Here is a 22,625-nt window from a genome sequence, read left to right on the forward strand (position 1 = left end):
AAACCCGTGACAGGGTCTGTAAACCACGAGCTCATTCATGGGAATCCTGGAGTTTTATCCAAGCGAATGTCAATACTAAGTTTGATATACACTTGTTCAAGCACATAGAGAAACAGCTGAATCATCTTTCCATTCTTCCTAGAAGATGGATCTGCAAAATCTTGACGAGGTAATGAAGAGAAGGTAGCCCAATACAGCCAGCAAAAGCATTAAAGAGCGCTGTCAGCTGGTTTAGAAATGCATGCCTGTAGTCCCAGCTACGCAGGAGGCTGAGGCAGGAGGATTCCAAGTTCAAGTCCAGCCTGGGCAACTCAGCCAGACCCCATCTCAAAATTAAAAAATTAAAAGGGGATGGGGATGTAGATCAGTGTTCCCTGGATTCAATTCTTAGCGCACCCCCCAACAAATGAGACGTCTAGCAGTTAATTCATACCTTATTTTTATAAAGTTTTGATGCTTGTGGGGCTTACATTTTTCACAACAGATCATATATTATAAAGATATTTTAAAATACTACGTAAGTATAAATAACACAGACGTAGTCCAATGGGTTAGGAAGATAGCTAAGTGGGGGGGGGGATCACCTGCGCCCCAGACCTCACCCCTAGGTATCTATCCCCTCTTTCCCCAAACCCCTCCTTTCCTCCCACCTCTCTCCCCAGACCTCTCCTCTGCCCCGCAGCCCTCCGCTCCCCCGCACCCCGCTTCTCGGAGACCCCAGGCCGCAGGCACCTTGCACGGACCAGACGTCGCGCTCCACACGTAGCCCGCGGCGGCCGGCGCGTCTCCTAGGAGCGGGCGCGGATTGGTCCGCATCCACGAAAGGGCTCGCCCCTCCAGCTATTGTCCAATGGGAGTCGGGGGCGGGGCCGCAGCGAGGACGCCGGAAGCGGGGAGGCGACGGAGGGACGTCGTGTCGCTGCGCCAGGTCTAGAGCAGCTGCCGGAGCCGCGGGAGGGAGCGCTGCCGCCGCGCCATGGCCGAGAGCGACTGGGACACCGTGACGGTGCTGCGCAAGAAGGGCCCCACGGCCGCGCAGGCCAAGTCCAAGCAGGTGTCTGGCCGGCGGGGCGGCCGGGCCGGGCCGGGCGGGGCCTTGGGCACAGGCGGCGGGGCTGGGGACGAGGGGCAGGGCCGTGACGGAGACCGTGGGGCGGGAGCCTGGGGGCCGGCGGGGCGGGGCAGGGTGGGACCAGGGGTCCAGGGGTCCAGGGCTGGGGGCCGGCGGCGGGGCTGGGCAAAGGCCGCGGTGGGGACAGGTGTGGGGCAGAGAACCGAGGTGCGAGCGGGGCCCGGGGCGGGCCGCCTGCTGAGGCTCCCCCGGCCCGCAGTGGCTGCTGTGCCGGCCTCTGCTGGGGCTGCTGCCCACGGAGCCCACGGGGCGCTGTCCGGCCCGGTGCGGACTCGGCTTCGGCGGCAGGAGGCAGTGGTGTGGGGGAGGCCGCTGGCAGGTGCCCTGGAGCCACGCAGGCCAGGGGCCCTGGAGACCGGCTCGTGACCAGCCCGGGTTGGCAGTTGTGCCCGGATTCCTTCTCTCTTCCGGGGACACTGCATAGCCACAGCCCCGGAGTCGTTTGAGCTGACTGGGAAGCGACTCTGCACCTCGGGTGAAATGCCCACAAGTCGCCTCTCTGAAGTGTTAAGCGCATCAAGAAACAGGGTCTGTTCCGCCTCGGTGACCTGGAGCCGTCACTGGTGTTGGTCACGTTTCCCGGGAGACCGAAGGCGTCCGCGGGCTGTCATTTCTGTCTCATTAGGGAGGCGGCCAGGCCAGGACGGCTGGGTTTCTTCCTGATTTTGCAGGAGGCTTCGATGTAGCAGTGTAAGTCTGTGTCAGACCCGGAGTTCTAGAAGAGTCCCGAGGTCTGTCTCAGTGTAGAAGCAGCAAGTTGCCTGGTCACTCGCGGGGGTTCTGTATATGTGGTCCTCTGGTGTTCAGGGCTGCCTGAGTCTGGGTCCTACCAGGCCCTAAGTGCTTTTTCTTACTCGGACACTTCCGTGACAGTATTAACGTGTGCATTAGTCACTGTCCATGTAAGAGAGGAACAGCAGTGATGAGAGAGCATGGTTGTGACGCTGTACTGTGATAAATGTGAACTCGGTCTCTGCTGGTACTGTCACCCTCACCCTGGTGACAATGCGGCGCCTGTGGCAAGGTGTGGAGATCTGGCGGGACTGTGAGGCTGGATCAGGCAGTGGTGTGCACCCAAACACAAGCACCCCATAGCAGTGCCACTGCCGTGACCCCACGTCAGCCTGGGGACCGAGATGGCTGCTCAGTGAGGAATGGGCAGGCGGCGTCCACAGCGTGGGTATGATTTGCATCCTGAGTGGCACACCATGAGGAACAGCAAGAGACTGCGCCATACTTCTGCAAACATGAACAATTTGAAATTTATGCATTTTTTATTTCTAGAATTTTCCATGTAATATTTTTGGACCGACCAATCCCTGAAACCGTCGAAAGTGAGACCCGGATAGAGAGGGGTGGGCTGTCAGGCAGCAGCCATAAAGCCCAGCCCTGTGCATCTTCAGGCCCCTGGCAGTGTGCTGACGCGTCTGCAGGACACTGCCAAAGCTAATTGTCATCCAAATGCATGTTCTCGTCTTCTAGGCCATCTTAGCAGCTCAGAGACGAGGCGAAGACGTGGAGACCTCCAAGAAATGTAGGTACACACAGGAAATGTCCTGTTTCCACTTGCAAACTAGGACGTGCTGTGGGGTTGTCTGCCTTGAGTGTGGTTGGGGACCTCTGTCAGAAGTCACGGACAGTATGGAGGTGGCAAAATCTTGCTGGCACAGCTCTGGGCTGCGTGAGGTCAGCAGGACCGGATCTCCCATCTGCCCCCTGGCTGAGAGCGGACTCTGGGACTGCTCTTGTGCTGTGGCTATGGGGCAGCCCGGTTTGGTCATGCCAAGCCTGGAGCTGTCAGCCAGGTAGCTGCTCTGAAACCATTTTCCCTCACATTAACTGCAGACTCCTCTGCTCTGTGCGTTCCACCTCCAGGGGCTGCTGGGCAGAACAAGCAGCACTCGATCACCAAGAACACAGCCAAGCTGGACCGGGAGACAGAGGAGCTGCATCATGACCGGGTGACCCTGGAGGTGGGCAAGGTGATCCAGCGGGGCCGGCAGAGCAAGGGGCTGACGCAGAAGGACCTGGCCACGGTGAGGCTGCTGTGGCACCAGGCTGGGGAGGGTGGTGGCGGGAGGGTGGTAGGCTTCTGGCTGGGGGTAGGGGCTGTAGCCCGAGGCCTGTGGGCAGCCAGGTCAGAGCAGCTGTGGCATGAGCCTCAGCTGCAGTGGGTGGGATCCCAGCCTCCCAGGAGCCGTGTCCCTCTGGCCAGCGCGTCTAAGGGACACCTTGTCTCCAGAAAATCAACGAAAAGCCGCAAGTCATCGCAGACTATGAGAGTGGGCGGGCCATTCCAAATAACCAGGTTCTGGGCAAAATTGAGCGAGCCATTGGTGAGTGTCCCTGGCCGTCTCGGTGGGGTGGTGCCCTCCTGAGTGGGCCCTGCGGCTGGGGTGTTGTCCACCTTTGGCTTCTCAGGGGCACTGTGGGTCCTCAGAAAGCAGGGTTGCGGGTCCTGTGCCACAGTCCCCTGCTGCAGCGGCCCCACGGCCCCACGGCCCCACGACGTGGTCTGCAGAGCTCACGCCGGCTTCGCTGGGAAATCGCTCACTGCCTGCCTTCTCGACTCACCAGCTCGCAGCACTCGACTTCGACTGGGGCTGCTGTGGGAAGGAGCCTGCCGGGGACAGGGTGGACGCCCGCACCCTGGGGCCGATGGGCACAGCTGCAGCGTGGTCAGTGGCCTCTGCCCTCTTTCAGGCCTCAAGCTCAGGGGCAAGGACATCGGGAAGCCCATCGAGAAGGGCCCTCGGGCGAAATGAGCACAAAGCCTCGAAACAGCGCGTTCCGGCTGAGCCTCCCGGCTGGGTCCCCGACACCAGCACAGATGTGGCCGCCTAGTGCAGCCCTGCGGAACACAGGGTCAGGCCCGCAGCCGACCTGCCCTGCTGTCAAACAAAGAGAACCCTTGCTAAGCCTGCCTCCCAGCTCTTTCCTCCGGCCTCCTGCCCTCGGGTCAGGACGTGCAGTGGTACCTTCTCCCGTGTGCCACCTGTTGGCACTTGCAGCTTGAAGCTGGGGCGTTGCAAGGCCACCTCGCCAGGAGGGGGTGGCTTTTAGGGAGGCTGGGCCCACACACCCTTCCCCTGGGCCTCTGGCCTCCTCCTGGCGCTGGGCCACAGTGGAGAGGACAGAGTGGAGCTGCATGACAGATGCCCCAGACTTGGAGTGAGTCCTTGCCTTCAGGGGTATTCCTGCCACCCACCTGCCCAGACTCTGGGCATCAGCCAGCCTGGCACCTGTGACCCAGGCTGGTACTGGCCATGACCCCTGCCGCCCTCCTCAGCTGGTGGCACAGGTAGGAGCCCAGCATAGCTCCTTGGTGGGGAGAAGGCAGCGCCTGGCTCACCAGGCGGGTTGGCCCCTCCACAAGACAGCCCTGAGGTGCTGTGGGTGTCACAGCTGCAGGACCCGCACCTGGGGCTGTGGCAGCAGTGGACACCTTGCTTGCTTAGGCCGATCCTGTCCACACATGCACAGCAGGCAGTGTCCCCTTCGGGCTCTCCTGTCACCTGCTCAGAAGTGCTGTGGGACACTTCAGCACGGCAGCTTTCACCCTGGACAGCACCACCGCCCCCCCAGTGGCCTGACACCCCCCAGGGACCCTGCACTCGGGGGGTGACTCCCATCAGTGGGTGCAGAGTCCGCGCACTGGGGCCCACGGCTGTCTGTGGGGAGGGTGCCCCTGTGCCGGCCTGGCCCTGGGTCTGCCTGCGTCGTCACCTGAGGCCTGTGGGTCTCAACTGCGCTGAGAAGCAGGGAGGGGCTGCACACTTCCCTCTGGCAGCCTGAGGCCAGGACGGACACGCTGACCCAGCCTGAGAGTCACGCTGCCCTCAAGGACATGGGTGTTTATTCACAGGGCAGGGACCCCAGCCATGCCATTGGGTGGGGAGGCCTGGGCTGCCCAGCCTTGGAGGGTGTGAGTGCAGTCTAGGCCCAAAGTGGCAGGTGAGGTGTCGCACGAGGGGCCAGGGCCCGGACTGGTGATCTATGGGTCGCTGGTGACAGCTGCAGGGAGGGTGACTTGATCCTAGAAGAAAGGAGGGGCTTCGTGACCTCAGCAGAAGAGGTGGGGCCTTGTAGCCCAGCCCCCTCTCCTGGGGCTCCTACCGCACTGAAGAGGATGTTGTCAAAGCCAGGGGCTGCCAGGTCCTTGTCCCTCTGGAAGGGCCAGCCCCAGCCCCCGCTCTTCTGTAGCCAGTGCCGCCCTGCAAGTCCCAGGAGCACCAGGAGCACGAGGAAGACCAGGGCCCCGCTGACCGCGGCCAGCACTGACACGTGTGCTGCTGTGTCCTCTGCGGGTTGAGGCACAGAGGAAGCCAGGGCGCCCTGGTCCCTCACCCTTGCTGGCTGTGGGGTCTCTGAAGGGGATCTGACCCCGCTGAGGCCCTTTTCCTCATGCAGCTGCACCTAGCACGGGCTGGGCCTTGTGGGACCCAGGGCAGGCACCCCCAGAGCGTGAGTGCTGGGAGCACAGTGCTCACAGGAAGGCCGGGCTGGGAGGGGCAGCGAGAGCTGACACGGCCTGGTGGACAGCGCAGGGTGAGGGCTGGTGGGGCACCATGGGAAGGCCCGGCCAGGAGCCCAGTGCTCACCTGGGCTCGGTGCAGGCCACTGGCAGTGCTGCCCGGCCAGGTACTCGATGTCATCCAGGGCAATGGGCCCCTGCACTGGCTGGCCACCCAGTGTGGCTTCAAACACTACCTGCGGGGGACAGGAAAGGCTGGGAGGGGGGCGGGGCGTGCAGCCTGCTGGGGACCCGAAGCCTCACCTGGAACTCCTCGTCGCTGGCCACCTCCACCTGGGCCTCCAGCCATTGGTGCCGCAGCCGCCCGCCCGCAGCCCACACCTCCAACCGGCCCCGGGAGCTGGCCAGGAGCACGTGCAGCTCGCCCTTGTCTGAAGAGGGACAGGGCGGGTCAGGCCCGGCCTCGGAAGCTGCCTTCCCATTCCCTACTCCTAGGCCCCCGGGCCTACCAACTCACAGAAGTGCTCAGGGAAGCCCATGAGGTACCAGAAGCGAAGGCAGGAGGCCGCAGTGGCTGGCAGGGGCTCACTGCGCAGCCAGGCCGCACGGCCCCCAGCACCCAGCACACCCGTCTCAAAGAAGGCAAAGTGGCCTGGGAACAAGAGCAGGTGCAGGCTGTGCCCCCGCGGCCCTGTGGACCCCCAGGCTGTAGGCAGGGCTGTGCCTCAGTGCCAGGCAGGCCAAGTGCAGTGGGGCTCAGGGTCCCCCTTCCCAGCACACCTGCCTCGGTGCCCAGAGTGTGGTCCACGGGGGGCCGGGCATATGGGGACGGTGCCGCACCACTGCTCCAATCCCAGCTGTACCCGCCCAGGCCTGGCCAGGCCAGGTGGCTCCAGCCACACAGGCCGGACTCGAAGTCACAGGACCCTGGGAGGAGGAGGCAGGTGAGTGGCGCTCCCGGCCCGGCTGGGTCCAGGCCAGGAGCTGGGCATGGCACAGCTCTGGTGGCACCCACAGGCCACATAGCCTCCCACCTGGCTGAGGGCAGGGCCCGTCCTGGAGGAAAACGTCGTCCAGTGCAATGTAGGAGTGCTCCACACCTGCGGCCACTGCCTCGAACACTACCTGTGGGGCAAGGCCAGAGCTGCAGCTAGTGCGGGTGACCCTGGAGGATGGCTCCCCAGCGCCCTGGGTGGGACACTCACCCTCCATGCCTGCTCGGCGTGCACGTCCATGCTGCCCAGGCGCCAGGCCAGCGCGCCGTGCTCACTGATGCTGAGTGTCTGGTGCCGCCCCCCCTCTTCCACACGGACCTGCAGAGTGCCTGCCACACCACGGGGAGGTGCCCACCTGGCTGCCCAGCCGGCACAGGGCCCACGGGAGCCCCACACCCACAGAGGCCCCTCCTGCAGCCCCTTACCTGGGCTTTGCAGGCTCAGGTGGTACCAGAAGGTCAGGCAGGCGGGCCGGGGTAGGGCCCAGTGCTCCTCCGAGGTCAGGGAGGCCATGTGGCCCCGGGGCAGCACGTCTGGGCTTGTGTCCACGACCATGTAGTGCCCTGGGGGGGCAGTGTCAGCCTGCCTGCCCTGCGCCCACCCCAGGCCCATCCCTAGGGCAGGGCAGGCCCATACCTTGGGCTGTCTCCGTGGTGTGGTCTGTCCAGGGGCCCCTGGCAGCATGGCCCCAAGCACTGGCTTGGCGCCTCCACAGGCCTTGCCCACCGGAGGAGAAGCTGCAGGCAGACTCCTCGAAGGAGCAGCGCTGGGGGGCCGGGCAGGTGCCAGGTTGTAGAGTCACGTCGTCCAGCGCCATGATGCCGTGATACCCATCCCGGAGGCCCTGAAATAGCAGCTGCAGGAGCAGGTGTCAGCTGGCTGAGCCTGGCCCCCCGTCCCGGACAGGCTCACCTGGTACTTGGTGCTGGGCTCCAGCTGGTGGTTCAGGGTGGCCCAGGCCTGGTGCCAACGGTTTCCATGGGTGCCCGACCCAGACCAGAGCTGAACTTCCTCCTCCTTGTTCCTCCTCATGGCCAGGCGCAGTGTCCCTGGGGGGGTAGTAGGGTTTGGAGGGGACCAGCCCCCAAATCCCAATCCCCAAGTCCCCAGTGGGCATCCTCGGATGCCCTGCCAGCTGGAGTGCTCACTCACCGATCTGGGGTCCGTGAAGGAGGAACCAGAAGCCGAGGCACTGGTCCAGGGCTGCCGGCACCTGGGGCTCAGTGAGCAGGTGGGCGTGGTGGTCGCGGCTGAGGGGGTTCGTGGGGTCCAGGAGCATGAAAAAACCTGTGCAGGGCACCAGGCTGAGCTGCAGGACGCACTCCTAGGCCTGAGGACCCCTGGGTGAGGGGTCCCCAGTTTGAAGTCCTCCCATATTCCAGGGTGCCAGGGTTTCCTGGTCCTAAGGTCCCCCTACCTTGACCAGTGGTGTGGTCGTACCCAGAGCTGTGGCTTTCCACCCGGTGCCAGTGGACGTCTGTGAGGTGGCTCAGGTGCCAGCCACACGCATCCCGCTCAAAGTTACAGGTGACCTCTGGGGTGGGCAGCAGTGTTAGCACAAGCCCTACCTGCAGCCTCCCCAAGACGAGAGGAAGTCGGGCTTCCCGGGGTCCCTAGAGTGGGCTGGGGGACGTCTGCTGGGAGGGGGGCAAGAGGGACCTCTGTCCTTCTCAGTGGTCACTGTGGGGCTGCAGTTCCTCATGGTCACGTTGTCCACCCCAGCCCCTTGCTGGCCAGGTCCGTCCAAGTCCAGCAGGGCGACCAGCTCCAGCTTCAGGGTGGAGGGAGAGGGCTGTAAATCAGGGCTAGCTCTTTGAGGACCCCCTAACCAGGCTGCCCGCCTCACCTGGAAGGGCCTGCGGTGCGCCCCAAGAAGGACCTTGTCCAGCGTCCAGTCCCAGGAGCTGCCCCCTGGGGCCTGCCACACCAGCTCCCGGGAGCCGCTGTCCACCACAGCCAGGGCCAGGAAGCCTGGCGAGGGGTCAGAGGGTGGGCCTCCGTGGACCCTTCCCATACAGGCACCAAGGGCAGAGAGGGCTGGGGGCAGTACCTCGGGGGCGACTGTGGAAGTAGTAGGCCATGTGGAGCTCACAGTGAGGGCCAGAGGGGCCCAGCACGGGTGTGAGGGCCCGGGCCTCAGCCCTCAGCTGCCCCCAGGCCCTCTGCACGGACAGGAAGTGCCCTGGGGAAGAGCAGGGGCTCAGAGCCATTCATTCAGGGCCCCTCTCCGGTGTGGGGACACTGAAGGCCTCACCTGCAGCAGTCCTGCCTGGGCCCCCACGCTCCTGGGCTGCCAGCCGCACCCACTGCAGCCGCCCTACGCTGGCGTCCTCCCAGCCCCCAGCTGTGGCGGACTCGAAGTCTGTGGTGCCTAGAACAGAGCTGGGCTGGAGGGGCAGCGGGCCACGAGACCCCTGTCTGCCCAGACTCCCACTGCGGCACAGGCTGCCTCCTACCACATTCCTGCTCGTCCTCGCCCTGGGCACACTGGGGCTGGAAGTCGCACAGCTGCTCCAGGGGCACACACAGGTCCCCGCAGGCCAGCTGCCCTGGCTGGCAGGAACCCTGCAGGCTGGACTGCTGGGGCCAGGGGGCCTTGGGCCAAGCTGCAGGAGTCAGCACCGCCCCTGTGGGGCAGAGTGAGGTCACGTGGGGCTGCACACTGAGCCTCTCCCAGCAGGGAGGTGGGCGGGGCGGGGCGGGGCGGGGCGGTCACCTGGGGCCACCGTGCAGTGGTCGGACAGAATCAGGTCATCCAGCCCCACGACACCTCCAGGACCCGTCTCCCCAGTCAGGAGGATCTGGCAGAGAGGGTGCTCAGGGGCGCCTGGTCCCCTGTGCTCCCTGGGAATGCTCCCGGCCGTGGCCCCTGCTCTGGGACACCCCGCTTGGCCCCCTCAGCCGTCCCTGCTGGGACCCCGGGCTCCCTCCCTGCCCTGGCAGAGTGCCCCTGCCCCTGCCTGGCCAGCCTCACCCAGAAGGGCTGGGCGCTCCGGACGTCCACTTGGTCTCGGACCCAGGCTGCCCCCAGCTCACCCTGGCGCTGCCTAAGCAGCACAGGAGCCTGGGAGGCCCTGGGGCCCTGCGTGTGCAGGAGCAGCTGGAGGCGGCCATCCTCAGAGCCATGCAGGTAGTGGTAGAAGATGAGCTGGAAGGGACCTGGCAGTCAGGGCCCCTGTGACGGGCACTGGGCGGCGGGTCCCAGAGCCCAGGTCCAGGCACCACCTCACCGAGCAGTTGTGGGAGCCTGAGGCTTGCAGCTGGGGGCTGAGGAGGACAGCAGGGCTGCCAGGCTTGGCCGTGGAGACCAGGAAGGACCCTGGGGGAGACGGTGGGTGTGGGCTCCTGTCCCTGGCTGTGGCCACGGGGCCAGGGCAGTGGCCCGGGTTCCTGAGGGCCTCACCCTGTGCACTGTTCCGGCTGTGGTCTCTGCTCGGCCAAGCCGAGCCTTTGGGGCTGCCGGTGCTGTGGTTCCAGGCCGGGCCCTCTGAGTGGGTCCACAGGCCCAGGCCTGTCTCAAAGTCAGTGGCCGTGTGGTGGCCTAGGGCGGGGGCAGGGTTGTCAGGGCCACCTGCGGCCGCAGGGCCCACTCTAGGGTGGCCCCTGGCTACCCCACCTTCAGAAGGACCGTGCTGAGATGCACATTCTTGGACAAGCCCGTGGTGCTTTTTTCATCTTTCTGTGGTACTGAGGATTGAACCCAGAGCTTTCACATGGAGCTGTATGCCCAGCCCTTTAAAAAAGTTTTTATTCTGTTTTGAGACAGGGTCTCCTTAAGTTGCCCAGCCTGGGCGATCCTCCTGCCTCAGTCTCCCAGAATGTGGGGATTACAGCCATGTGCCAGCACGCCCAGCTGCCCTGTTCTTTGAAGGATCCCGGAGGTCAGGGCCTGGACTCCGGTCCCCCGCTGCGGCCCCGCCCACACAGCGGCCCCGCCTCACTGCAGGTGAGCAGGTCCTCGTCAGAGCCATCTCCACAGTTGTCCTCCCGGTCACAGAGCTGGTGGGATTCTATGCAGGCTGCATTCTGGCAGTGGTGGTGGCCCACGGGGCAGGTGGCCTGGGGGGCTGGGAGAGAGTGACCAGGTGAGGGGCCCAGGACGCACAGCGGGGGAGTGAGCAGTGAGGCCCCTGACCCCGCCCACCAGGGCCGGGCCGGGTGACGGGGTCCTTACTGGGGAGCCCACAGTCCCAGAACTCCACGTCATCCAAGGCCACAGCACCCCTGTGCGTGGCGTTTCGGGTGGCAGAGAAGGTCACCTGAAGAGGGGAGGTGTCCTCAGGGCCTCAGTTGGGGCCCAGGCCATCCCTTGCCCCTGGCACCAGACACCCCGCTCACTCGGAAGTCGCCCTGGATGCGGCCGGTAGTCACCGCCAGCGCCTGCCAGCCAGGACGCCAGGGCCCTGAGCTCCGCCACAGGGTCAGCGTCTCTGCACGGTGGGTCAGCTCCAGCTGCAGCTCGGCCACATCTGCGGCATTTGGGGGGTCCTGGGGTGGCTTCAGCTCTGCAGTACCCTGGGCCCTCCTCCGGGGATCCCTCCTGGCCCTCAGGTGCCCCCATCCTTCCCTGGAGCCATCTGCCCACCCCGGTCTGGGGTCCCCGAGCCGCACCTCCAGATGCGGCCTGGTACCAGAGCCTCAGCTCGCAGGCGGGACCTGCCTCACGCAGCACAGGGGAGCGCAGGGCTGCGATGGAGGCCTCTGTCCCGAGGTGAGTGCCCACGGCCATGTACCAGCCTGGTGGGGAGTGGACAGCAGTCAGGAGACACATGGAGGCTGAGCAGGGGAGCTGCACAGACACGGGGCCTCACCTAGGTCAGTGCCACGCGTGTGGTCGGCGTGAGCCACGGGCCCCTCAGGCTGTGCCCCAGCCCGGTCCCGGACCCAGCTGTAGCCTGAGGTGCTGATGTCCTGCCAGCCGCAGGAGTCCTGCTCAAAGTCGCAGGTGAAGGGGGTGCCCAGGCTGGGCGAGGCCACACGGTAACCTGGGAGAGTGCGGTGTCAGGCGTCCGCCCCAACCTGGCCCTGCCGCCCCTGCTGGACCCCGCTCACCACACTGGGTCTCGTCAGAGCAGTCCCTGCAGTTGCATAGGAAGTCGCACTGCGCCTCGACGGGGCTCTGGCAGGGACTGGAGGCCCAGGCTCTGCCCAGGGCCTGCGCTGCTGGCAGAGACAGCCGAGTGGGTTGAGGCAGGGCAGCTGGCTGTGCCACTGTGCCCAGGACCTGCTGGCCCTCCTGAAACAGACCTGAGCAGCCAGGACATTTGTCACTGACTGGGGTCAGGTTGCAGGACGGGGCCTAGGCCCACAAACAGGCATGGGGGCTCCATGCCATTTCTCAGGCTCCCAGCCCCTTGGAGGCTGCACTTAGGGGAGGAGGCTATGGGCGCGGGGGGGGGGCACTCCCTAGGGGCAGGGACCCGAGCATGTGGCTTCCAGGAGGGGACCCCCAGGAGACTCCTTAGCACCGACCCCGCCCCACATGAGGGGGCAGGGAGGTTCAGGGAGTTGAGTGGGTGCCCACCTAGGGGCCCTCTCACCCTGGGCAGGGAGAGGAGGCTTAGCCGGGCCCTCTCTGGCCCATGGGCTTTCCAGAACGTCCCCCTTGCAGGCTGCTCTCATCCTCTGGAGAGGTCTGGTATCTGCGTGGCGCCCAGGGCAAGACCAGCCCACTCACCCATGAGCAGAACCAGTGCAGGCAGGAGGTATGCAGGCAGCCACATGGCCAGGCTGGAGGAAGCGAGGCCCAGCGGTGGAGGCTGTGCACCCTGGTGGCGGGGACTTTGTCCAGGTCTCACCCTGCAGTGGCCCTGCTGACTTGCCTCTGACTGGAAGGGGCTTGGCTCCTTTTATGCCTGCAGCCCCCGGGCTGGGCCCCACCTCGGGATGGCAGGCCGAGCATCTGGCTGTAAAAGTGTCCCCAGGAAGGGCCCCTGGCCAGGCTCAGCTCCCACCTGCCTAGCTTCTCCCGACCAAAGGTCAGGCCACGGCCATTCCGTGTACCTTCGTCCCCACCCTCCAGTGTGTGGGGCGGGGCTGGGCAGAGGCTGACACCCAGGGGCTTCGGCAGGGTCCCACCGGAGTGGGTGGGGGCTGGGATCCCAGGAGCAGGGCTCTGTGCAGAGCGTGGGGTGCTTCTCTCAGGCCCCTGGCTTGGCCCTAACCTGGTACTGAAGAGGGGCAAGGTGGCCTGTCCCTGTGTGCCCTGGGGCGCTCTGCCTTGGGGATCAGGCAAAGGCCTGACCCCTTGGAACCCAGACTGTGGACCCCCACCCCATCATTCCTTCACCCTTCAGAATCGTCCTGGGCAGCCATGTGCCGGCTGGTCAGTGAAAGGCACGGGGTTCTGCAAGCCAGAAACTTCCAGCACGGGCCCAGTCGGGGCAGGAGGAGCATGCCTGCCACCAGATTCACCCAGGCAGACTTGCTGGGGTGACCTTGGCAGAGTGGCCTCACCGCACTCGGCTGGATGGTGGCCTCAGGACCTCTCCAAGGGCTTACATGAGGTTCGGGGCACAGTGTCTCCCTAACTTTCCCAGCACCCACTGACTCCATACACTGTGTTCTACCCATGTAGGAAGTGGGGCTGGGAACAGGCCAAGACCCAGGGCTGTGGGAGGTGCAGGGCAAGGGGACCCTCAGAGCCAGGAGGGCCCTCCTGCTTGGCGTCCATCAGTGAGCAGCCCCAGGACCCAATCCTGGACTCGAGGACTGTGGGTCATGTCACACATGTCCCTGGCCAGCAGACCACTCAGGAACATGAGGCCCCCGGGCTGGGCCTGTGGGCAGATTGACAGTGACAGGCAATGTCAGCTGATGTCATCGGCCAGGCCCCTTCCTGCCGGAAGCCTGAGCTGAGCACTGGGAAAGGGGCACTTGTGAGCACTGCAGGCCTCCGGTGGCCATGAGGACCAGGCACAGACTTCTTGTGCAAGGCCTCGTGAGGTCTCCACCCAGATTTCCTCTGGGATAGCATCCTGTGGAGGAGCAATCAGGCCATAAACAGCAGCAGCCTGGGGCCTCCTTATCAGACCCCAAGGGGCTGAGCGTGCACTGCCGCTCTCCAGGGCCTCCAGGGGCAGAGGCCAGGAGGCTCTGGGTGGTGCCCCAGGGGCAGAGGAGCCAAGACGCACAGATGAGCAGACACACGAAGGCTTTTAATTCCTGTGGGCCAGGCTGGCCTAGGCTCCAAGGCCTGGTGGGGTGGCATGTTGCCAAGGGGTCCAGAAGCAAAGAGCTGGGCAGCCTCTCCGGAGCCACCCTGGGTGGGTAGAGTCCTGTCTTGACTGCTGGGCACTGGCCTCAGTAGCCATCGTCTGCCCAGGTGACCTTGTAGTCAGGGTACTTGGCTTTGATCTTCTCAGTTGAGACAGAGTGCTGGGCACGACCGTAGCCCTGGAGAAGGGAGGGCACTAGTTCCACCCGACTGAGCTCTGGGAGTCCCCAGAGCCTCACCAGGAGCAGGTGTGGGCAGGGGAGCAAAGCTACCATCCCGACTGCCCTGGGGACGGGTGGGCTGCACAGGTGAGCCCTCGAGCACCAGGTGGTGTTTGTGAGGAGAGTGGGTCGGGGCTGGGACCCCAGCACTGGCTGCCCCAAGGGCCTGGGCCCAGAGAGCCGGCACACAGAGTTCTGCCAGGCACTGTTCAGGGGAGGGGCCAGCCTGAAGCAGCTGCAGTGCCCCGTGGGCAGGCCAGGCTGCTGGGGACTCAGGAGCAGCTCTGCAGCCAGAACCAGGGCCCAGAGCCTGCCGGGTCGGGCTCACCATGGAGTAGCCATACACGTGGATCTTCCTGTCCTGGCTCTGGTGGGAGATGCGCCCGCCGCCCAGGCACTCGCAGTCATAGCCCCCCTTCCGCAGCTCACCGGACACTTTGTCGTAGATGTCCGCTGGGTGGGGACAGCAGCAGCCTCAGGACGAGCCCTGGCCGCCCTTGGAGGCCACGGGATGAACTCTGGGCACGGGGTTCTGAAGCCCCTCCCCGGAAAGGAAACCCCCGCGGCCAGGGACGCAAGGCGAGAAGGGGGTGCTGGGGCGAGTGCGGGCCTAGGAGGAAGGGGTCAGACCCTGCGCCCCTGTGCCTCGTCCCCGTCCTAGCCCTTGGCACGGCCCCGCGTCCCTCCAATTTAGCCTTCAGCGCCCCCTGCAGGTCCCCCGTGATCCTCGGCCTCACCCCTGTTCCTTCGCCCCGCCCCCCGCCCTCGGCCCCGTCCGCAGCCCTCGCCGCTCCGCCTTACCATGGTACTCGGCCCACTTGTAGCCGCGCACGATTTCCTTGCACTCCCCAGCCGGGGCTCCGGAGGGCGGCGCCGAGTGGACCCGAATCAGCACGTACTTGAAGACTCCCTCCGGGTCAATGTCCACATCAGGAATCTGAGCGAGGTCCGCAGCCGCCATGGTCCCCGGAGCGCCCGGCCCGTGGGTCCCACGGCCCCTTCTCCCACCCGGCCCGGGACTGTCAGGCCAAAACGGGATGCGACGGGCGCGGCCAATCCCACGAGCCGATGCTGCCGGGGCCCAGAGCCTTCGCCAATCGCACCGCCCGCCCGAGACGCGGCCTGGCCAATTACAATCCAGTTCCTTGAAGCTTTGTGACCACGCCCTATAGCTAAAGGGACCGTGGACTAGGGACGGGAGGTGATTGCCGACAGAAGTTCCTTTCCTTTGGAGTTCGGAGTGGCACGGCTGGAACGGGCAGTCGGGAGGCCCGCGATCGGGATAGGGGAGGAGCTCCCAGGGACCCATGTCAGTCGCGGCCCTCTGGCCCGTCCGAGGCCTCCATCACCGACACCACCCCTGTCCCAGGACCTCTGTCCCCGACCCCCATGAGAGTCCCAAGGCCTCGGTCCCCTACGACCCCACGAGCCGGCGGGCCTTCCTCCCCGATCCCCGTCCGAAGTCCTCCGTCCCTGATCCCCACCCCACTTCTGAAGGCCTCGATCCCCGACCCCCTAACAAAGAGACAAACACGGCTACATTCAAGTTCTATTTTACTTGGTTGGAAAGTGCTCGGGCGACCTCGGTCCCAGGTGATCCTGCCAGACCTCAGGGGCGGCCTAGAGCGGAAGCTCGGTGCTTGGGGAGCGTGGCGAGGGCCGCAAGCGGGGTGCCGCTGCGTGCAGACTCGCGGGCGGGCGCAGGCGGAGCAAGATGGAGCCGTACCAGTTTCTCCACTCGATGCCCACTCCCCGGGGCCCCCAAGAGGCTAGGGTTTCGGGGGAACCCTTCCGCAGCGCCTGGCCTCGCCCCTCTCCCCAACGTGGGTCCTCCATGGATCCTGGGAGGTGGATCCCCTTCACCCCAGCGTGAGCGTGCATCAGTGCACCGGCCTCACGCCTCAGCCCGCAGCCGGGGTGCAGCTAAGGCGAGAGCTCGGAGGCCAGGGTGCAGCAAAGGCTATGACTCGGGCAGGACACACGCTCCTGGCTCCTGGGGCGGCCCTGAGCCTTGAACGGGTGGCACAGGGCGGCACGTTGCTGCCACTCCTGCTCCTGGGTCAGTGGTTGAACGCCGCTGCCTGAAGGACCTCTGTGCTTCCCCCGCGTGGGTCCCTCCTCTGCACAGGCTCTCACCACCCTGGGAAAAATGGGCCTGCGTGGTCACCAGGCCCTATTTAGGCCTGGCTTTCGCCTAGGGCCGCCTTGTTGGGGGTGGGTAGGCGCTCCAACACTCACCCATGCAGAGCTTGGCCCTGGCATCCCCAATCCACAAGCTCTGCTCCCCCTGCCAGGGGCCCTGTAGCTGGAGACCTTCCAGCATCCCAAGCACCCTGGCAAGGCCCAGTCCAGGGCGGCCGGGCACTCCCGGGTTTCTCTCTGGGGACGTGGAGCAAGCACGCTACCCAGAGTGCTCTCTGCTTTCCGCGAAGAAGGCCTCGGAGCAGAACACACCCCGACAGCGGGCAGGCCGGGGGCGGGGGGCGTGCTTAAAGTGACACTAGGCTTTGGTCGGCACGGGCTCCTGGACCTGGGCCTGGAGGATCCCGGCTTCTGGAGGCAATGGCGGCGTCCTGCGACGCAAGAGACGGGAATCGAATTTGCGCTAGGGTCTTGCGCAGCGACCCTCCGCGTGAAGGCAGAGCCGGGCGGTCCTCAGGCCCACCCCACCTCCCAGCGGGGAGCACCGAGGGCGAGGACCGGCCTCTGGGGACCCGAGGGCGGCTGGAGGCGGAGTCTCCAGGAGGCGGGGCCGACGGGCGGGGGCGATGGGCCGCGAGGTGTGCGGAGAGCGAGACCGGGAGAGGCCGGAGCTTGGGGACCTGGCGGAGCTGGAAGTGCGGGATGGGCGGGGCTCGGAATGGGGGGCGGGGGTCGAAGGAGGGGCACGGCTGGAGCCAGCCTGGCCCGGGGCCTGGGGCTCACATGATGTCATCCAGCAGGTTGGCGCTGGCCACCCAGTCGAGCGCGCGCGGCTCGGACGCGGCCATGATCATGCACATGAAAGGGCGGCCGGTGCGGCGGTCCGTGGGGTAGATGGTGGTGGGCGTGAAGCGCCGGTTGGCCTCGACAAACTCGCACAGCTGTTCGTAGACGCGCGGGAACTCGTGGCGCAGGAAGACGCCGCGCAGCCGCAGCTCGCGCTGGATGTGGATGAAAGCCACCTCGCGCGCGCGCCGGCCCGCCTCGCCCTCCTGGTCCAGGCCGGCGGTGCCCGGCGGCGGCGTCAGGATCAGCGTCTCCATGTCCGGCTCGCGTGTGCGCGCGGGGGGCGGCCGCGCCGGGCTGCCGGCTGCCAGTGCCACCTTGGCGAATTTACGCACCGTGGGCCCGGGGCTGCGCGGCGCAGGAGCGGGCTGGGAGGCTCCCGTGCCGGGGCCCACCGCCACCGACACGCTAAGCAGGAAGCACTCAGCCGGTTCGTAGAGCCGCCCGGCGGCCGCCAGCTCCCGCGCGTAGCTGCCCAGCGGCGCTGCGTGCGTCGCCAGCTCGCGCAGCGACAGGTAGGTGGGCGACAGCAGAAGCCCCTCGAGGCCAAAGCGCAGGAAGTTGTCGGCCGAGCCCGGGCTCGGGAAGCCCAGGAACAGCACGCCGCGGCCGCGCGACAGGAAGCCCACACGTGCGATGCGCGAGAAGGCGCGGTGCACCGGGCCGCTGTCGCGGCAGAACTGCAGCACGTGGCGGCACACGCTGCCCACGCGGCCGTACACGCAGCGCGCCTTGTGCGCGTCCCAGTCCTCGCGGCGGCACAGGCGCGAGCAGTAGTAGGTGTAGCAGCTGTGGCACGACTTGAAGTAGAGGCAGGCGTTGAACATGGTCTCTGTGCGCCGGCAGCGCGCGTTCGAGCAGGTCATCAGGTCGTCTTCGTCCGCGCTGGGTTCGGGAGACGCGTCAGCCGCCTCACCCGAGCCGGGCGGTTCCTCGACGCTGCCGGCCGACGCGGGGGGTGAGCGCGGCGGCACCAGCGCGGGGGCCCTGGGGCCCGCGGGCCTCGAGTCCAGCAGGCTGCGGCGCAACGGGCGGCCCAGGCCGCTGGGCGCGGGTTCCGGGGCTTGGCCCGCCGCGGGCCGGGAGTCGATGACCAGGTCGGTGATGAGCTCGTCCAGCTGCTCCAGGCTGCGCTGGCGGCCGGAGGCGGGCTCGGGCGCGGCGGGAGCGGGAGGACGCGCGCGGCCCGAGGGCAGCTCCCAGCCCCTGGCGGCCGGGCGCTCTACGGAGCGCAGGTCGTTGTCCGTGATGGTGATCTCGGGCGTCACGTACCAGTTGCGGCCCGGGCCCTCTCCGGCACGGCCTTTGTCCGATAGCGACGTCTCGGACAGCGACAGCGCCGCGTAGCGCCTGGGCGAGGTGGAGAGGTTCACCACGACCGGAGGGCGCCGACTCTCGGGGGATGCGCCCCGCGGCTCCCGTCCCTCGCGCCCCAGCAGGTTCTCATAGCTGCGGCCGCGGCCCAGAGGGTCCTCGCGACGCCGGCAGGGCGCCAGGATATTGTCCCAGGAGCGCGAGTAGTGGCGGCTGTCGGTGGCCAGGCGGGGCGGGCTGGTGCCGGTGCCGCCATGCCACGAGGCCAGCAGCGGACCGGGCGCGGGGGGAGGCGCCACCTGCAGCGTGCGGTACGGGCGCGGGCCCCAGTCGGCCCAGGCCGGGCTGCTGCGCGGGTGTGGGTAGGTCCGAGCTAGGACGTCACGCTCGCGGTACCGCCCGAAGTCCTCGGTGTAGAAGGGGCGGGTGGCGGGGCGCGCCCGGGGCTCATCGGGGACGTAACAGGGACCGAAGGGCAGGCCGTAGGCTCTGGGGGCCTCCCCATAATAGGAGCGGGAGGGCGGCTCCTGAATCGGGAAGGTTCCCACTTCCCCCGCGTAGTAGCCGCCCCCGCGGCCTGGACCGGGCCCGGGGAGCTGCTCAGCTGTGTAGGGCCGGGGGCAGTAGCCCTCAAAGGGGGGTGCGGGGCTGCCCGCAAAGCCCCCCCTGAAGCCCTCGGGCTCCTCGGTGTAGAAGAACTGAGTGGGGCCCGGGGGTGCAGTGAAGAGCTGACCGCGGCGCTCGCCGTGGTCCCGGGGCCCGGGCAGCGGCCCGTCGCAGTAGAGCGCGCGGAGGTCCGCGCAGTAGGAGTCGGTGGGGGTGGGGGTGCGCGACAGCGCCACGTGGCGAGGCCCGGGCACCGTGAGGCCGTGAAGTTGCGGAGCAGCGCGGGGCCAGGGCGTGGCCTCGGCGGGCCCGAAAGGCCGTGAGCCCCGGGCCGCGTGCTGCAGCACCGAGTCATCGGGCTTGATGTCCAGGCGGCAGCGGACGTGGGGTGCGGGCCCCGCGGGCGGCTCAGGGGGTGCGCAGCGGCCGGGGGCGGCGCACAGGGGCGCGATTCGGCCGGGGCCGCCCCGTTGTGGCTGCAGCTTGATGGGGTGCAGCTCGTTGGCGAGTGCGCGCATCGCAGGATACCCGGACTCCCGACGCGGCGACCCCTCGGCCCCCGCCGCGCGCTGGGCGTCCCGGGCGCGGCGCTGCAGCACGGGCGGCGAGGCGGGTGCAGGGGCTAGGCCCGGGGACACGCGGGGTGCGCTCTTGGAGCGCGCGCGGCGCCGCGGCTCGCCGTCGCGGGGCCGGGCCCGAGGCGGGGCAGGCTCAGGGGGTGGCAGCTTGGGCCGGGCCTCCATGGCCGGCGCGTCCAGCGCCTCTAGGAAGTCGAAGCTGCGGCAGTGGCGCTTGTTGAAGGGCGCGGGCGCAGCAGGCCGGGCCACGGGGCGCTCACATGGCCGGCGCCTGGACTCGGGCCCGGGGGCCGCCACCTTGATGTCCTGGTACACGGTCGACACCAGCAGATCCGGCGGGTCCGTGCGGGTCATCTTAAAATACGTCCCCAGGCTGGCGGCTCCAGTCACACGGCCTTTCGGGGCTCTTGCCCTGGGGGGATACTCGGGTCAGGACTGTCACGTCCGGCTCCCTTCCACTCCCAGCCCGGCCCTGGGCCTGTGTACCTGGGGTGATGGCGGTGCAGCAGCCCTGGCTGCAGGCCTCAGCGGTGATCGCCGGTGCCTGGTCCATGACATCAAAGTCAGAGGCACCTGCAGGAGAAACCTAGCTGACCCCCAACGGGCCAGGGAAAATATTTAGCCTTCTGTGCGCCACCTCCCGACTCTGGCGAGGACCCCTTTTCTGGCAGGCGGGGCGGGGCAGGAGGGCAGCTGTGTGGTCTTAGGTAGGAGTGCTGCCCTCTGGTGCCCACAGCTTGAATGAGGGGCTCTTTTCAGCCTTGTGTAGATGCATTTACTGGCGTCGGTTCCCCAAGATGCCTGTGACTGCAGCCCCCTCCTAGTGCCCCCGTGGGGTGGCCATGCTGGCAGTCAGCCTGAGGCAGGCCCTGGACCCCACCGCCTGGTGACCAGCTCAGCAGATCCCTCCCCCAGTGCCATGGGGACCCTTGCATTTGGGACACTGGCTGCCTCCCCAGCGGAGTCTCAAATGCCAATGTGACCCAGGGCAGGAAGATGTCCCCAAAGAGCATTCCTGGGTCTTCCAGCTCCCTTTGCAGAAGCCTTCCCTGACCCCGGCTGCTTTAGGGGGACTGAAATCTACCTACCTCGAGAATGTGGAGCAACCCCCACCAGCTCAGCGCTGTGCCCTGGCACCCCCAGTGTGTGACAGTGGCGGGAGCCGTCGCAGGCTGCAGGACCTCAAGACCCTCATCCCTGATCTGTGAGCCGCCCCCCAGCTATGGAGCTAGCACACCAGGCCGGGAGGCTGCCAGCCCAGGCAGGGGCGTGGGGGACGGTGGGAGGTGGGAAAAGCTCCCAGGAGGCCCCTCCCCACTCTAGTGCCAGAAGCTCCATGGAAACCTAAGGTTCTTCAGCCCCCGGCTGCGGGCTGGGCTGAGTCCAGGCTCGCCATGCGTTCAGATATGGGCCACCGTTGCCTCTGCAGTCTCTAGGGCCTGGGGCTGGCTGGGGAGGGGTTCGGAGGTAGTGGCAGTCCCCCCCCAGCACCCACTCTGGGGTGTCTGCGCCAGGCGCTGGGGAAGGAGCCTGGCTGGGCCCTCACCTGGCAGGACTGTAGCCGGGTGGCTGTCGGGGTCAGCCCTCCGTGTCCCAGGTGTACTGGGGCCGCCTGGAGGCCTGGCTGCTCTCTGGGGCCGTGGCCACTAAGTTCCGATCTGTCCCCATCTGGGCCTCCCGCACACCAGGTCTGGACCCTTTCATCCTAGGCTCTAGGCCAGGCTGGAATTTGGGCTGATGACAGGGCGTGAGGCTCCGCCCCGGGGGAGGGTGGTGGTGAGGGCTTTGCAGCAGCGCTGTCGGGAGCGGCACTCAGACGCCCCCCCCAGGGGTGGGGGTGGGGTGCGCCTCCCCGGGACCCCGGATCTTCCCGAACTCACACGGGTGGCCACGCAGCCCTGCCCCGGCCTGTTGGGAGCGGCCATCGCGGACGCCCGGCCTGCACTGCTGGGGGGCGGGGACTCCCCATCCTTTCGGGCCGCCCTCGCCCATGACAACAGCACGCCGAGACCTTCAACCCCCACCTCTTACCTGGGCCTTGTTCCACCTGCCCAACTCGGGTGGGCTGTGCAACCCCAAGCCAGCTCCACCGGGTCCGGGCACCGCTGAGTCCCCAGCACCAGCAGAAGCTTCGAGGCAGCGGCGCTGGCCCCGGCCTGGCCGCTCAGTGCTGCCTCCAATGGCGGCCGACGGGGTGGCACTTAAAGGGGCCGCACTTGGTGGCGGCTGTGGCAGGGCACCGAGGACGGAATGCTCCAGGCTGGCTGTAACCCGGCCGTGTGCTGAGCACAGGGTGCTCTAGCCTCCCCAAATACCAGCCTCAGGATCTGGACAAGGGTCCGTGCCCCAGAGAAGCCCGCCGTTATGCGAGCCCCGCCTCCAGGACACCTGCTCTGGCAGCTGGTGGCCGGGGAGGGCCTCGGGTAGGGTGCCGGAAGAGCCCCGATCCCCGCCAGGCTGCAGGGCTGGACAGGGCTCCCAGAATACCTGCCTCCGGCCGGGCCCAGGCAGGAGCAGATGGGCGACTCCAGCCCTGCTGCCCTCTAGCTGGGCACACCAGATGGCCAGCTCAGACCACAGCAGGGCCTGTTGTCCAGGTCAAGGCAGCTGGCACCACACACATGCCCCATCATGCAGGTCTGTGCCACGGGGGTGTCCCACCCCGGCCCTGTGCACTCTGGCCAGCTGGGGGAGGCCCAGATGCCCTAGCTCTGGTGGGCAGGCTGGTGGCCCCTCAGGGTCTTCTTGGACGCCGGCCCCGTTCAGACCCACTGCTGCTGCTGTGTGGTCCCCACGCCAGGGGCCCCCAAGCTAAGGGCGACAGGGTCAGGCTAAGGTAGGGCACAAGGCTCCCCAGCAGGGACCTGAGGACTTTGGGGAGGTGGCACACGAGCTCCCCCCCAACTCTCAGTGCAGCCCCAGAGGGATCTCATGGCAATGGGGCTGTGAGCTGCAGGGACTGCCCAGGAGGCAGGGGCTTGCCTGTCCCTGTCCCGCAGGCTGGGCCTGGTGTCCTGGGAGCTACCATGCCGCACTGGCCTAGGGCACACCATGGTGCCGGCCGAGCTGGTACTGCCTGGCAGCACTGGCCCAGGTGGGGC

The 22,625-nt window shown here is 66.9% G+C and overlaps 4 protein-coding genes across 12 annotated transcripts; 1 reads left to right on the top strand and 3 right to left on the bottom strand.

Moving 5' to 3' along the window:
• Positions 1 to 867: 867 nt before the first annotated feature.
• Positions 868 to 4,050, top strand: Edf1 (endothelial differentiation related factor 1). The gene is made up of 5 exons (XM_004848838.4): positions 868 to 1,054; positions 2,615 to 2,666; positions 3,008 to 3,168; positions 3,375 to 3,468; positions 3,836 to 4,050. The coding sequence occupies exons 1-5, from the start codon at positions 977 to 979 to the stop codon at positions 3,895 to 3,897; spliced, it is 447 nt and encodes a 148-aa protein (XP_004848895.1). The 5' UTR covers positions 868 to 976; the 3' UTR covers positions 3,898 to 4,050.
• A 904-nt stretch (positions 4,051 to 4,954) lies between these two features.
• Positions 4,955 to 13,564, bottom strand: Mamdc4 (MAM domain containing 4). Of its 3 annotated transcripts, XM_013073712.3 has the most exons (29): positions 12,279 to 13,564; positions 11,654 to 11,761; positions 11,413 to 11,586; positions 11,213 to 11,338; positions 10,940 to 11,070; positions 10,776 to 10,860; positions 10,543 to 10,668; positions 10,005 to 10,142; positions 9,832 to 9,920; positions 9,576 to 9,749; positions 9,318 to 9,402; positions 9,058 to 9,228; positions 8,856 to 8,972; positions 8,652 to 8,783; positions 8,448 to 8,572; positions 8,261 to 8,372; positions 8,019 to 8,135; positions 7,754 to 7,888; positions 7,514 to 7,650; positions 7,238 to 7,457; positions 7,027 to 7,164; positions 6,812 to 6,930; positions 6,641 to 6,731; positions 6,387 to 6,533; positions 6,124 to 6,258; positions 5,910 to 6,037; positions 5,734 to 5,842; positions 5,249 to 5,433; positions 4,955 to 5,168 (listed from the first exon to the last, which is right to left on the bottom strand). In XM_013073712.3, the coding sequence occupies exons 1-29, from the start codon at positions 12,322 to 12,324 to the stop codon at positions 5,127 to 5,129; spliced, it is 3,642 nt and encodes a 1,213-aa protein (XP_012929166.1). In that variant the 5' UTR covers positions 12,325 to 13,564; the 3' UTR covers positions 4,955 to 5,126. The 3 variants fall into 3 exon arrangements, with proteins under 3 accessions (XP_012929166.1, XP_087039044.1, XP_087039043.1); XM_087182918.1 differs by having other exon boundaries at positions 6,812 to 7,164; XM_087182917.1 differs by having other exon boundaries at positions 6,812 to 7,164; positions 11,654 to 11,848.
• Positions 13,565 to 13,737: 173 nt separating this feature from the next.
• Positions 13,738 to 15,082, bottom strand: Phpt1 (phosphohistidine phosphatase 1). Its single transcript, XM_004848825.4, has 3 exons — positions 14,840 to 15,082; positions 14,367 to 14,491; positions 13,738 to 13,996 (listed from the first exon to the last, which is right to left on the bottom strand). Exons 1-3 carry the CDS (start codon positions 14,997 to 14,999, stop codon positions 13,904 to 13,906), a joined length of 378 nt encoding a protein of 125 aa, XP_004848882.2. The 5' UTR covers positions 15,000 to 15,082; the 3' UTR covers positions 13,738 to 13,903.
• A 493-nt stretch (positions 15,083 to 15,575) lies between these two features.
• Ajm1 (apical junction component 1 homolog) lies at positions 15,576 to 22,542 on the bottom strand. 7 transcript variants are annotated; one of them, XM_013073717.3, is made up of 3 exons: positions 21,556 to 22,542; positions 20,011 to 20,097; positions 15,576 to 19,936 (listed from the first exon to the last, which is right to left on the bottom strand). In XM_013073717.3, the coding sequence occupies exon 3, from the start codon at positions 19,876 to 19,878 to the stop codon at positions 16,960 to 16,962; it is 2,919 nt and encodes a 972-aa protein (XP_012929171.2). In that variant the 5' UTR covers positions 19,879 to 19,936; positions 20,011 to 20,097; positions 21,556 to 22,542; the 3' UTR covers positions 15,576 to 16,959. The 7 variants fall into 7 exon arrangements, with proteins under 7 accessions (XP_012929171.2, XP_012929167.2, XP_021117313.2 ...); XM_013073713.3 differs by having other exon boundaries at positions 20,011 to 20,110; XM_021261654.2 differs by having other exon boundaries at positions 20,011 to 20,114.
• Positions 22,543 to 22,625: the final 83 nt, after the last annotated feature.

This window comes from Heterocephalus glaber, unplaced genomic scaffold (genome assembly GCF_053883595.1).
Source record: "Heterocephalus glaber isolate CG9 unplaced genomic scaffold, H.glaber_assembly_v1.0 deba00001479, whole genome shotgun sequence".
NCBI lineage: Eukaryota > Metazoa > Chordata > Mammalia > Rodentia > Bathyergidae > Heterocephalus > Heterocephalus glaber.